This window comes from Pleurodeles waltl, chromosome 4_2, assembly GCF_031143425.1.
Source record: "Pleurodeles waltl isolate 20211129_DDA chromosome 4_2, aPleWal1.hap1.20221129, whole genome shotgun sequence".
Taxonomy (NCBI): Eukaryota; Metazoa; Chordata; class Amphibia; order Caudata; family Salamandridae; genus Pleurodeles; species Pleurodeles waltl.
Genome location: NC_090443.1, coordinates 1,026,114,540 through 1,026,128,773, shown reverse-complemented (window position 1 = coordinate 1,026,128,773; position 14,234 = coordinate 1,026,114,540). Strand labels below are relative to the sequence as shown.

Below are 14,234 nucleotides of genomic sequence, written 5' to 3'. Positions count from 1 at the left end.
GGAACCCTTGGACTCTGTGCATACTATTCCTTACTTTGAAATAGTGCATACAGAGCCAACTTCCTACAACGGTTTTAAGACGGTAGCCTCAAATGTGGTAATGGTATCCTATGGGGAAAACATGCACTGCATAGGGGTACTTGCAGTCAACTTACAGGACTGTTCTTTGGGACTTAAGGTAAGTAGGAGCCAAGGTCCTTAGAACCACCAGCAGTTTCGGGTTACCCGCCCTGGTGTTTCCACGTGCAGAGGTGCTTTTAGCGGAGGTAGCTTTGGACGCTACACATTGAAGTCTATGGGAGCACTACCTGCAAGAAAAAGGCTACATGGTGGGGACTGGGTGACTAGTCTGGCTGAATTAACTATAGATGAATTGGAGAGGGAAATTTTCCTACACTTTTCTTCCTCTCCCACTCCATCCATACGTGCTTCGGAAGCTTCTGAAAATGTTCCTTACCCTCATTCTGGTGACTCCCATACGGGCCAGACAACCCTGGTTCACAATCCTCCTCGGATTGTTTGTAGTCCCCTATAAGAAACTGCCCAGTTCCCCAGACCTAACACAGAACCATGGCACCATCAGGTAGCGCAGTCCCAGGCAGCTGAATCTTGCAGTTTGGCTCCAGAGATGTTCTAGTTTGGCTATCTGAATCGCCCTCTAGAATGCATGCCATCCTTAAAGAGGCCTACACCGTCTACACGGGTGTGCCATGCCGCCCATTGAAAAGGTTTGTCCATTACTGCCTTGCTAAACATATTGATCCGTTGAAACCAGTGGTTCAGGGTCTGTTACCCACATCATCTACAAACATCAGGCTTTGCTTACACTTCAAATCGCCTACACTTGGCTGAGGTTGCAACTTTTAATAAAAATAGAAGACAGTCTTCTGTGTTCAGAATCCCATTCATTAAAGCATTCATGGAAGGACTTAAATGAGTTATCCCGACCAGTGCGCCCCCTCCTGTGTCTGGAACATCAGTGGAGTCCTAGCTAGGCTCCTGGGCCATCCTTTTGAGTCCCTTCACTCATGCTCTCTACAATGTCTCTCTGGGAAAGTTGTCTTTATAGTTGCCATAAAGTCTCTCAGGCAAATGAGCGAACTTCAGGCTCTTACTTTAGAGGAACCTTTTTTCTCAGTCCACAACGACGGGATTGTCCTCCGGACTAACCCCAAGATTTTGCTTAAAGCGGTGTCCCCTTTCTACCTTAATCAGACATTGAGCTACCAATGTTCTTCCCAGACTCAATGGCAGCGATGGCTGGACCCTCTTGGATTCCATTGATACAACAAAGCCCTGTCACAAGACACAACTCTACTCTGAAGCACACAAGGGCCTCGCTGTCTCCAGAGCGGTCATTGCTAGATGGCTCATCAAATGCAATCAAAACATCTACACCAAAGCTAAAGGCAAGTACCTGTCCCACTCAGGCCAACCTCTAGCTGCAGAAAGGGGCTTCCATGGCCTTCCTTTGTAACATTCCAATAGCTGATATATGTAAAGCACTTACTTGGTCCACTCAGCACATGTTTACCAAACACTACTGTGTCTTAGAACGACAATGAGCAAAAGTTGACAACTTTCAGCTATTTAATTTGGGTTTAGTGGGATAGTGCATTAAAGACACAGGCATATACCGTGTACGTTTATGAATGCTTGCGCTTCGATGCATCAGTGCATTAAAGCCAGATCTACTGGCATTCCAGTGTTTCTTCCTTATTGAAATGAGCTATCCACCTAGCCCTAGGACTCACTTCTTCAATCCTGGCAATGGAGCTCTTTTGCACAAGTGGGGCACAGCAGGCACAGTCCTCTTTGTAAATCCCTTGGGTGAAGCAGGTGCAGTCCAGTCTTTAATGTAACACTATCTTTGATGGGTCCAGGGAGCAGCAGGGCAGTTCTTTTCTGTCTTCTTTCATTTCCAGTAGTGACCTGAGGACTGAGTGCCAGGGGTGTCACTTATATGCCATCCTGGTGTTTGTGGTAGGGGAGAACTCACTAGCCAGTGGGGCAACAGTTCCCATGGGACAATCCTTCCCACTTTATGTCACTTGTGGGGAAGTGCGGCATCAAAATGTACCAGAGGACACCATTCTACCCCCTACCAACATGGCCAGCCTCTTCCTTCCTTGTGTGACGCTCCCCAGCCCAACCCATAGTTGTGCCTACACTCCCCTTGAAAAGTCATTTTAGCAGTGAGTTTGGTTTCCTTCTCCATCTGAGAGGACTCTCTGTCTGCCAGAACAAAAGAGAACCCCCGATAAGTGTGACTTTCATTTGCTCAGCAGAGGCAGCTTCCCCTAGGCCGTCTGCCATATGTGGCTCACATTCCTATTGGAAAATGTGGGCAAGAAGTGGCAACTTTCTAAAGTGATCTTAAATCCAACCCCAACAATGAATAGGGCTTAATATAACAATTCGTTTGATAATTTGGATGACTGTCTTTGGTAGTCCCAAATGGAAGTTAGCAGTTAGTGTTATGGCGATTGGGCTACAAGCCTTACTACGGTGCAAAACAGCAATTTTGAGTTCTTATTGTCAGGGCATGTTACACACAAGAAGACCACGCCCTCGTTTTTAATATGTAGCACCCTGCCTTATGGACTTATTTATTTTAAAATGGAAGTTTTTGACTTGGAAAATGGTTTATTTTGCGACGTTTGGCTTCCAGTTTTAAAGCTGCCCAACAAGTCTGCAGTGGCAGGCTTAGAGTCATGTTCTCACCTAGTGGTGGTACAATTGGGTGCTGCAGCCCACTTGCGACATTTAACTTCCTCGCCATGGGTACCTCTTGTACCATGCACTAGGGATGTATAGCTAAGTTAAATATGCCAATCGGGTGTTAACCAATTGTACATATACTTTCGTGGTCAGAGCACATGCACTGGAGCTTGGACAGCAGGGCACAGTCCACTATAGAGTAAAAGAAGACAGCACCTAGGTCATTTAAAAGTGGGAGCAAAAGATCTGAGTCAAACTGCAAAAAGCAGACCTCCTACACCAATGAAATTCTTTAAACGGAGCTCTAAACCCTCTGGTGGAGGATTGATAGGAAACTGTTCTCTTAACATTAGTATGACTTTGTTTTGTTGTTTCAAATATGTTACCTACGCCCTTGGGTTACAGAATTTGCTCCAGTTTTTTCTCTCATAATTTATCAGGCAGGTAATGCTGAAGCACCCATATTGAATAACTGCATGTTGCATATGCAACATGAAACTTTACTTAAAATGTATAATTAAGCAATCAGCCACCTTGTGTTGTTTTTTTTTAAACTCTGACTTCTGCCCCATCACTTCTCAAAAGCGGCATCTTGCCTTGCACACCCCTTCATACCACTTCCCCTAACCTGCAGTTGGGCAAGAGGGATTGATGCAGTCACTCTACTTTAGGCACAAACCTAAAAATAGAAAAACCTTGCTGGAGCAGGCCCCGTATCCTGATGTGCTCCTGACAGAGAAAATGTACTTTTTTGTATGTGTGGCTTGTATTGCATCATCATTTTGCTTCTGTTGGATTTGCCTTATTTCCTCTACTCTTCTCTGTCTACATTTCCCCCCTTCTGCCCAATATAATTTTCCATTTCCCTTTTCTTCATCCTTGTTTAACTTTAAACCAGTTTGAGGAGATGTCAGTGGAGCTCGAGGAGAACAAAGAGCTGGCAGAAAACCGCCTCACTGAGCTGGAGAAGTTGCGGCAAGATCTGGAGGAGGTGACCTCACATAACGATGGGCTAAAGGTACGTCTCCTTTAATAGGATAAGGTTGCCTCACATTTGTGAATTTGCCTTATGACTGTCAGTGTGCTGGAACGCAATCAGTCAGTCATTACCTAATTGCTCGGGATTCCATTGTTCTCAGGCTGTGTCTGATTCGGGGGAAAATATGCTAAAAAGAAGAAATCCTAAACACATAGGTGCCTTATATTTCTGATACCCAGAAATCGAGAAGCCATTGAGGTCAGTAGTGTCCTGGGATGGTGTCTCCTTATGTGTCAGGATCACTCAACTATGAGACATTACAACCTTCGCTTTTTCAAAAATAGAGTAGCAAAGTGTGATTTGAATGTAAGAATACTGGTGGCGGGCTTGAGTACGTGAACTGAAAGTTTGAAAAAACCTTATTTGGAGCCTCCTTTGGATGATTATCCAGGCCTAGTCCTAAACCCACTCTCTGAGCTAGAGCTGTGTGACTGACCGTGTTTACGCTTCAGACCGAAACCCTGCCTTGAGCAATCAGTTGTGTGATGTATGCTACATATTACATCCAGCCCTATACCTGTCTGACCTTGATGCCTTTCAGCTCTGCAGATTGACTCAAGGGTGATTAGCTCAATATACAAATATACATAAGTATATATAAAACACTGGCGATCTGAAGCCCTTACTCTAGTCAGATTCTGTGAAAAATGCATGTTAATTACCACTATCACTTGAAAAAAACTACATTACAAATCACATTTAGTTGTTTGGAAGATTTTAATTTCTGTCTACATAAAAATGCTGTACTTTCATGACTTTGATTGTTTCAGTAGTTAACTCTGTCTCTATTGAAGTCCTTACTATTGTAAGCTTGTGCACCCCATAACATGTATTAAGTGGGTGTATCTTTAATAATGTGGTAGGGCAGCAGGACTGTTGTTTCATTGCTGATGCAAACACACACGCGAGAAGTATACAGTCCGAGGGACTAGTGATCTGCTACTTGACCTAATGGTAACATTATGCTGATGTACCTTCATTAACGAGTGTGACCTGCAGAAACACAAACCGTCTCCGAGACCCCTAGGGAAACCCTCCGCTTGTTTGAATCTCAGACAAGTTTAAGCCATAAACACTATTTTTATATATTAACTACAGTAGGCATACTTGTTGTGCACTGCTCAAATGCATGTCACTGTATTATGAGTTTGGTAGTTCCTTCCCACGCTATGGAAACACTTATTCTCAGGATACACCAGTAAAGAGATGATGGTCAAACTTCACCTATAATTGTGGAAAAACTGGCCAAAAAGATTATCTTGGAGTTTATCCCCAATGATGTTGGAAAACCTTAAGTCCAAGAGTAATCGACCATCTCCTAAGAGCCGTAATGTTTGAGTGTTTGGAATCCCAAACCCTGGATTTTGCATTCATATGTAAGTGGCTTGGTTGGGAGCTTTTGAAGTTAATTTCAGAGGATGGTAGTGCTCAACATCTTATATGTTGCAAATTATGAATGAAAATATGCCTAAACGGACCTGAATTGGCTCCTTCAAGCCAGTCCTTCAGCCTGCTCAATGCGAGAATGGATTCAGTCATAAAACCTGCCTTATTGTTTTTTTCATTTCAAATATTTAGTTAGTGCGGAGCACATCACATAGAACAACCACCATTTACAGTAGTCCTTGAGCTACAGCAAACACATTTTCATTAACCAAGAGAAACCACAGAAATGGAGGTCACCGCTGTTAAAGGAGCAGAACTGCATTTTGCATGTGGCAGATTATAGCTGTAGACCTAACATTTTGAGGCCCCCTTGTTCATGAGTTGTGCAGACCTTTACCCTCTCTTACTTTCTTATGGTTAAAACCTTTTGGGACTGAGGTCGGAAATGTATTATTCACTTGACCGCTTCTAAATTGTTCACTTGGTTGGAGTTCCCGTTTGTTAATCTACTTTAGCTGCACAACACATATGTGTGTGTCAGATGTACATGATCAGTGGCTCTACAGTCTGTCATCTGTCCATGGGACACCTAAATGCAGCCTTTGCAAGGTTCCGGTCCGCCAAAAGATGGCGGTTCCAAGTGTCTGGCTGAATATCAAAGACATTTAAAGTGTGTACAAGGCATACAGACCATAGCCCTTCTTTCCCAAACATATCCTGTTATCTTTATCGTTCTCTAACATCACTTGCATCTGCCTGTCCGTTCACCTTCTCCCAGGCCTTCTCCCTGTACCAACAAAGGCAAGCCCTTATAGTAAGGGGAGTGTAGAATACCACAGGTACTGTTGTCACTGTGTTATCCTTGGAATCCCCAGTTTGCAAAGGCCGTTCTACTTGTACTCGAGCTATCTTTCCCCTTCTTGATGGGCTCAATGCAGCTTCAATGACAAAACCACTATGACCCCATAGTGCACAGTCACGTCTCTCTGGCGTGAGCAAGTTTAATGTTGACGGTTGAACAAACACTGAAGAGATTTTCAATGTTTACTTTTCTGGTTCACCACACACTTGATGTTTCATGACCATCTTCAACCGAGCTCTATGAATACGCCTTTGGGAAGGAACCACAGACTGGCATAGGATCCTAAATTGTTTGGTGCCATGTTCAGATAGTGCTGGCATGTTTACAGAGTTTATCCTCATTTTGACATATATTTACCACCCTCTCTATGCCTTGCGTTTGATGATATTTTACACTGATCTAATGGTCTGTAGAGGAATTCATGGACACAGCACCCATAGTGTTCCTTTCTTGCCACTCTAGAAGTTAGTTTGAGTGCTACAATGCCTCACTGGTTACTGCAGTGCGCAATAGAAATACATATTGATCCACCATAACATTTATATTTCTGGGACACATTGTTTTCTGCTAGTAGAGATACTAAGTGCTTTTAGCCCTTCGTGTCCATCATTTCTAGTGAGATAAAAGCTATCTACCAACCTGTATACCAAGTATCTCATGCTTCCTTGTCCAAGACAAGGACAACAAGAGACTGAATTGATGAAAGAGATATGATACACTCCAGCTCACGCTTTGAATACTGCTTGTCAGAATTTCAACTTAAAGGGATGTTCTCTTTTGTGTTTAGATTTTCTGAATGTTTTCAATTGGCTGGATCTGAATGTATTGCATGCATCTAGATCACTTCCTTTAAAAGGCCTCTAGATGATATTGCAGTAAGTGGGGAGTTCCCCAACAAAGCATCTGCGAGGTGAAAGGTTGATTTCATTTAATATAACTGGTAATTGCGCACCCCGGGCATGCAAGCAAAGTTGAAAAGACACTGCTTTTGTTGCTGAAATCAGTAAAGGGGTAATATGGATACTGGTACAGTTCTTTCTGGATTATTATATTCAATCATGGATTTTTCTGCTCCTGCTGATAAAATGGCTCCGCAATAGAACGATTATGGAAGGACAGGCTATGCATGATGACATAAGCGGCTAAAAATGTGATGGGCTCTCCTGTAATGCTTTGTTTCTTTTTCCAGGCAGAGCTACGGATGGCTGTAGACGAGGTGGTGAAGGAGTCTCCTGAATACCGCTGCATGCAGTCTCAGTTTTCTGTCCTGTACAACGAGAGCTTGCAGCTCAAGACTCAGCTGGATGAAGCACGCACACTCCTGCATGCCACTCGACTCACCCACCAGCGCCAGGTCGATCTCATAGAGGTAATGCTCCTCATCTCTGCTACTATTCAGATGTTACAGTGGCCATCTGCTTCGGAATAGTTATTTTAGTAATATTGCCTCTGGATTGCTTTGTCCTTTCCACCTCCTGCTCTTCATGCTTTTAATGTTCTGTCCCGCTGTCTTTGCTCTTGTAGGTTTTGGATGCTAGAATTTCATCTTCTATTTCTCACTCTTTTTTTTTCCCCCTCCTTTCTACCTTCCCACTTTCTTCCTTCTGCACCATCTCTTATTTGATAGCTTCTTTTTCCTTTTTTTTGTTGAGATGCAAGAAATATAATACTCCGTTGTGCTGTTTGCGTTTCAGAGGGATGAGGTCACCTTGCAAAAAAAGCTACGCACTGAAGTGATACAGCTGGAGGACACCCTAGCCCAGGTGCGCAAAGAGTACGAGATGCTGCGGATTGAATTCGAGCAGACACTTGCTGCCAATGAGCAAGCCGGTATGTCCAGATCTAGGCCTTCAGCACATCTTGCTAGTCGTTTCTTGTGATCACTCAGTTTTTCTGTTATGGATCATCACAGCTCTGGTCTTCCATGATTCCTTATTATCTCCGTAGAACATACAACATGTTTTGTAGTTTTAATGTCCCTCTGTGATTGTCACATTGCACAATAAATTAGTTGCATGTGGTAGTCTTTCATGATTTGTTTTATTTACCATGAACCTGCGGGCATTTGCCCTTATACTTAATGTACATACACAAACTGTGATACAGTGAAGACATGGATACGTTTGTGTAACACTGGTCAGAATATCAGAACTGGTGGTTTATCGATGATTCCAACTGCCCACAGTTCTGGTAGTCTGAGGTACTGACCTTGGGGATCTTCACTCCTCGCTCCCCCATCCCCGCATCATTTTGTATTTGAACAACCACTGACTGATTCCAGGGTTTTAAGTTTTTTTTTTTTTTTTGGGCTTCAGCGCCACTTACCTGAGGGTTAAATATCCCTCTTAACTATGAGAAGGACCGCCTCATGCCACTGAGTACACTTGTGTGTCTCCATGAACCTTGCAGAAGCTTTTATTTGATCTGAATTCATGCCATCAGTGTTTAGTGATCCCTTTCTTTTGAAGCATAAAATGTTGGTGTCTGGCCTGACCTACTCTCCTTTTACATGCTTTTATGATTCTCGTGTTCCCCTTGCCTGCGGTTTTGGTATTGCTGAATCCACTGCATGCATTTCTCACTGTTCGCGGTTCCAGGTCCAATAAACAGGGAGATGCGACACCTGATAAGCAGCCTCCAGAATCACAATCACCAGCTGAAGGGAGAGGTGCTGAGATACAAGAGGAAACTGAGAGAGGCCCAGGGGGATTTAAACAAGGTAAGTGTGGTATAGATTTCAGCAGACAAATGGAATCCCTCTACAGAGGGGAAAGGCCTGGACTATGTGTGACTATTAAAGGGAGATCTCACAAACTGTGATTCAGAGGGATTTAGGCAATGTGAACAGGGTTGAAGTACAGTACAGACTGGGAACACAGCTGGGGCCCAAGAGCAAAGCGCAGATCTGACGGACCCAAAAGATCTCAGCAGATAAGCAGAAGGAAAGAAGACTGTCCCAGCTTCAGCAGATTCAGAAGAGTAACTTGGTGGGGAGAGTTGAGCCCATAGGATGCTCTGAGGGTCTTTAGAGTTCACTCCACTCTACTTTCTTGGACAGAGCCCAGGACACACATGAAGGTGGATAGACGGCATGAAGGTTATGACTGTTTTCAGTGTTACATGACTTTGTATAGGAATGATTGACTGTTGTTAATGATAATCTCTTCAGCCTTTGTTTTTTGATAATGAAGTTATTTGTGTGTTGTACGTATAATTGTGAAACAGTACTCCAAGTTTGGAAACATTTCATGCAGTCGATCACAATGTTTGAAAACCGTGTGGAGATCCTGAATGGGTTAATGAAATAGCTGCTTCACCTGAGTGTGTCAGTCTTCAGGCTAATCAACTGCAGACTTCCCCAGTACTCTCAGGCCCTTGTGCATCCTGTGAAATCACAAACCCACAGTGCCCTGTTCTGAGACAAATCCAGAGTGGCAGAAATCTCTCCCTCCAAAAAGGAACCTGTGTGCCTTCAGAGGTGTGTGTGTAAGGAAATGAGCTGTCTTCTCAGCTGCGACAACGCATTCTGGGGTCAGCTCCACCTGCCACTGGGCTGATTTCAAACAGGAAACAGAGAGCCTTGGGGTCACAAGGTTTCTCTTCTCCTTGTCTCCCTTTACACTTACCTAAGAATGGACAGGCCTCACCCTGGTCCTTTTCAGGTTAATGACATTCCTTAACTATCACAACTTGCCCTTTACGAGCTGATATGTGTCACATACCTCGCACCCAGGTCTTCCTTTGGAAAGGCCTATGCCATTGTTTCTGCTCTGGGAGCAGTTTTCACACCTCATTAAAGGGAAGCCAAAGCCGGATAATGTTAATCAGCCTCTTGGAGGTTCAGGCACACAATATCTAACTTTTAAAATATCACTTTTCTTAAGTATTTTTTAGAAAATCGACTTCACCACTGTATTGAATTAACAACAAAAATATATGACAGTCAGATTCGCAGAATTGAAAAAAAATGTGCCTCTATTGGATTGGTTGCAGCTGTGTAGTACATAGAGTAGGATGAATCAGGCACACCTAATATTTTAATGCTGTGACACAGGTTGGTATGTCCTAGTTTGGTTCTTACAAGAGATTCCATGTTACAGGTTGCCAGATGTTATCAATAAAAATGAATATATGTTCATATTTAGTTCACACTCTGATCTACCTCACGTAAATTACCTATTATCATTAAGAAGATTCTTTTCTATTTCTGAAACTTTAAGATATACATTTTTTAGTTATAACATGAGTAACGCTCTGCAATTAATGTTACATTTTTCTTCGCTGTGCAGTGTTTTAAGTTATCAGATATGTTTTTATACAACTCCATGTGACACCACCACCGTTTTGTAGACATTTTATTTATACAGCTGTATATGTGTGCATTGGAGAGTCCATGGAATGATATAGTGGGGCGTGTGATAAGGGGGCCCTACGCAGATTCTAGAGGATTCATGTATGTGCACAAAGGCTAGATTCTGTCTGGGTCTAGAATTGCTGAGTGTGAGGGGCATGGGAGTGCTGTCACTTCGAATTAGTTGTAACTTGGCACATTCTAGTGGAGTGACTTCAGAGGACTTTAAACAAGACAGCTGTCACAGAAATAGTGCTTAAAAAGTTCGAGTTGGCTGTTTCTAGAACTCTGAGGGTTGCAGAGATAGGTTGATGTTTTCTCACGGTCTAGATATGTGTTGGACTGAAGAGCTCTTATTCTGCTCTTATTGTTCGTAATTCAGCTTTTCGTCTCTCTCTTTCTCTCCCTTCGTTTTACTTGTCTCCTTTTCCCCATCTTGGCATCTCTTCATTTTCTCTCTTTGCTTTAGTTGTCTTAATACCTTTTTGTCTTCAATGTGTACATCACTAAATAGTTTCTCTCTTCTTGTCTATCCTTTTGTCCATCAATGACCTACATCTCTCTCACTGTTGTTCTTTAACTTCTTCCCCTTCTTAATTTAGTAACCTCCAAGTGCCATTTCCTCTTTTCTCTCACACGTCTTCCTTTCTGTCCTTTTTTATCTTTGGCTGTCACACTTTTAATCTTTGTCATTCTCTCACATGCACAGATCCGTCTGCGCAACAGCAGTCAGTTTCTGCAGTCTCAGTCCAGTACGGAAGATGTGAAGGAGGAAGCACTTGAGATCAAGGCGGATCCCGATGAGCCCTTCACAGCCCCTGGGGCAGCAGCCAAACCTTCTGATGATGTCCCTGAGGTGAAAGTGAAGGAGGAGGACCGTGATCGGGACAAGCGGGAGAAAGAGCGGGAGAAGGAGCGGGAGAAGCACCGCGAAAAGCAAAAAGAGCCAGATAAGGAGAGGGAGTCGTCCTCGAAAGAGAAGAGCAAACATGAGGACGGGAAGAGGCGGGAGGCTGATGTCATCAAGCAGCTGAAAGCAGACCTTAAGTGAGTACTGCTGGCCTGAGGGGTTTTGTCACCATTTGTTCCAGCAGATGGGGCGAGGGTGGTGGAGGGGTTGGGCTGGGCAGTATAGTTTATTATTATGGTGTGGCATCCGGTAAAAGGGGGCTTTGAATGCTGCGGGTGTCACAGGACTAAGGTGGGCAGAGTCCGTAATAGGGATGTCAGCCCTGGAATATGCAATGGCTTTGGTCTAAATCATAGATACACACAAACATTTCCCCTGGGGCCACAAATTATGGTCTGTGGTGAGCCCCAGGGCCGCATTGATGCTAGCAGGATGGGAGTCGTGCTTTGGGGGTGGTTAAATGGTGCAGGATAATTTAGTTGCTTCTTTTCTGTTACTCCAGTTAGCTTGTACATAAAAGCTTCCCATTTATTTAACATCTTTCTAAATGTTAGTGCTCTCTGAAGTAAACAGCAGCCATACTGCTGTCAATCTGGGTGCTGCATGTGAAAGTTGAAGGGCCGAGTATCGCTCGTCCAACTGATGTAGTTTCTTCATGGTTCAGATAGCCAAATTATGCATTTCCTCCAAATGATTACAGAATAGCCACTCTTTGAGTAACATAGGTACACACTGCAACAGTGTGCAGTTCTGTAGAAGTCCAGTCGATCAGCCAGTAAACATTTGGCAACTCTTGGACCATGGCCAGCTTTGATAATTAACCAACCTTGAAGGAGAAGAGTATAGCGACCTTGTTAGCATTGCCTATATCTCCAGCCAGACCCTCACTCTTGTCACTGCCTAGTGGAAAGAAATCATCTCTGGAGTCTAGACCAGCTTCTCTGGAACATTGTGGGGCTTCTTTGACGTTGTAATTGTATGTTTTGGAGACTACCTTCTGTTTCTAGCTGGTGTGAGCAGTCAGGTGCCTAATTAATCTTCTGAAGGTGATGCGAGGACTCCCCTGTGCTGAGCATCATGTCAGTATTCTTAGGGTAGTTGGGATGTGAGGCAAGAATATAGATGTAAATCCAGCGGTCCTCCTCTCTGTGGAACGTATGCAAGCCAGAAAATGCACGACTGGCCGTTTGGAATCCCCCTTTAACCCACCCCACCTGGGTAAATGGGCATAATAGAAGAGAAACAAACACTGGTCTCTGAAGTGCTCCCCAGGACTGGCTACTTAAGACTCCCTCTGTGTGGGTTTGGGGAATTGACAGAGACTTTCGTCACTTGACCTTTGAACACTAGATGTGGCAGCATTTTGGGAACAGATTCAGTGGTTTGGGCTGCAGTAAGTTTTGTGCATACTTGTAGTGTTAATAGCATTCTGACGGTGCACAGATTTACATGTTGACAAGTTTTAGATTATACCAGGAATCACAATACGGGACTGGGGAGTATAGAAAAATTACAGCTCTTGTCTCCAAATAAAGACTGGGAACAGGAATGTATGAAGTGGCAAGAAATTAATTTCGGGTAACCTTCTTTGAAAGTTGCAGGGAAACAGGACGTGGGGAAAGTGAAAAAACAGGATGTAAAGACACCAAACAGTGAGCAAACCTCGGCAGCCCTGGCAACCATACGACCAGTGACATTTGTGAGGCTGCAGTGTCTTCTTCTGCTGCTCTGATGTGTTTAATTCTGATTGGATGTATTCTTATCAGCCACTGAGGTCTCTACTCTGTGTCTCGAAAGTCTCTCCCATATAGACAGCTGCCCAACCACCATAGACCAGTCTGTATTAAGGTGATTGTACCCTACAGCTCTGTCTCACTGCCCTCTCCATGTGTCTGCAATGCCTGTACTTGTATGATGCTGACACATAACGGCCAATCTCCAGCTCCCACTGGATGCGACTGTCGCGCATGCTTTTTCCTATCTAGTCGAGTTATTCCCATAAAAAGTGTCATACTGAAGGACTTCTTTATGGTAGAGCTTGGAGTTATGTCTTCTAGGAGAATACCCTCTCATGCTCCTGCAGGTCAGACCATCTTTGTGACTTGTTCTCAGCCAGGTCAATGTCCTTGTGTAACTTTAGAACTGGTGGCAACCAGGGATCCTAGCTGAGGGCTAGTTTTTGTGCCATGCTCACTGTTTATGAGATGTAGCATGTTCTCTTACTTTCCTTGCCTGGACACATTGGGACTTCTGATCACCACACTTTGTGGGAAAAAATAAGGAAGGTTCTCAGTACACCCTACACTTCCCTGTGATTTGTCTTGAGAGGAAATAAAATGTACTTTCACCCAGCAGCTGTCACCTCTGGACAAAGAAGAGAGAGCGAGAGGGGGTAAAGCTGTATTTATGCTCCAGGCGTTACGAATTTGTGTACCTTCTTTGCTTCATAAACCCTGTAAGCACAGCTATGCGAGCAAACTTACACAGGTCGGGTAACACAACTTTTTAATAGACCATGCATAAGATCCTTCCCACTTCTTGGTACGTGGCTACAGGCCCGGAGTTTTCAATCATAGTATGGTATACTTTAGATCTTACACCAGCCAGACTTTAGGCCAGTGGCGAGGACAACAAGAGACTAGGTTTGAATATCATTCTTACTCCCATTTTTATGCATTGTTGACCTGCATTTTAACAGTGATTGTCCAGTGATGATTGTGTGAAACTGTTGTCCCACGCTAGCATGACACAGTGCCCGTCTGACATCATACTCAGTATGATATTCGTTATGACATACCCGAAGCGAGTTCCTAATTTAAACTGTGACCAGAATACTGTGCACATTTCTGTAGGTTTTCCAGTTCTCAATGTCCTCAATGGGCAGTTGCTACTTGTTCACTGAGGCCAGGGCTTCAATTGATTAACTGTTCTAGGCCACTAAGAGGAAGCCAAGCCATGACTGACT

General features: G+C 43.8%; 1 protein-coding gene across 2 annotated transcripts in view; it reads left to right on the top strand.

Moving 5' to 3' along the window:
* RNF20 (ring finger protein 20) overlaps nucleotides 1-14,234 on the top strand; it is a 107,866-nt gene that overhangs the window by 37,915 nt on the left and 55,717 nt on the right. For both annotated transcript variants that reach the window (XM_069232896.1, XM_069232897.1), the window contains exons 9-13: nucleotides 3,620-3,739; nucleotides 7,198-7,377; nucleotides 7,703-7,838; nucleotides 8,606-8,727; nucleotides 11,069-11,406. In XM_069232896.1, the coding sequence (XP_069088997.1) occupies nucleotides 3,620-3,739; nucleotides 7,198-7,377; nucleotides 7,703-7,838; nucleotides 8,606-8,727; nucleotides 11,069-11,406 (896 nt within the window). The remainder of the gene's footprint in view (nucleotides 1-3,619; nucleotides 3,740-7,197; nucleotides 7,378-7,702; nucleotides 7,839-8,605; nucleotides 8,728-11,068; nucleotides 11,407-14,234) is intronic.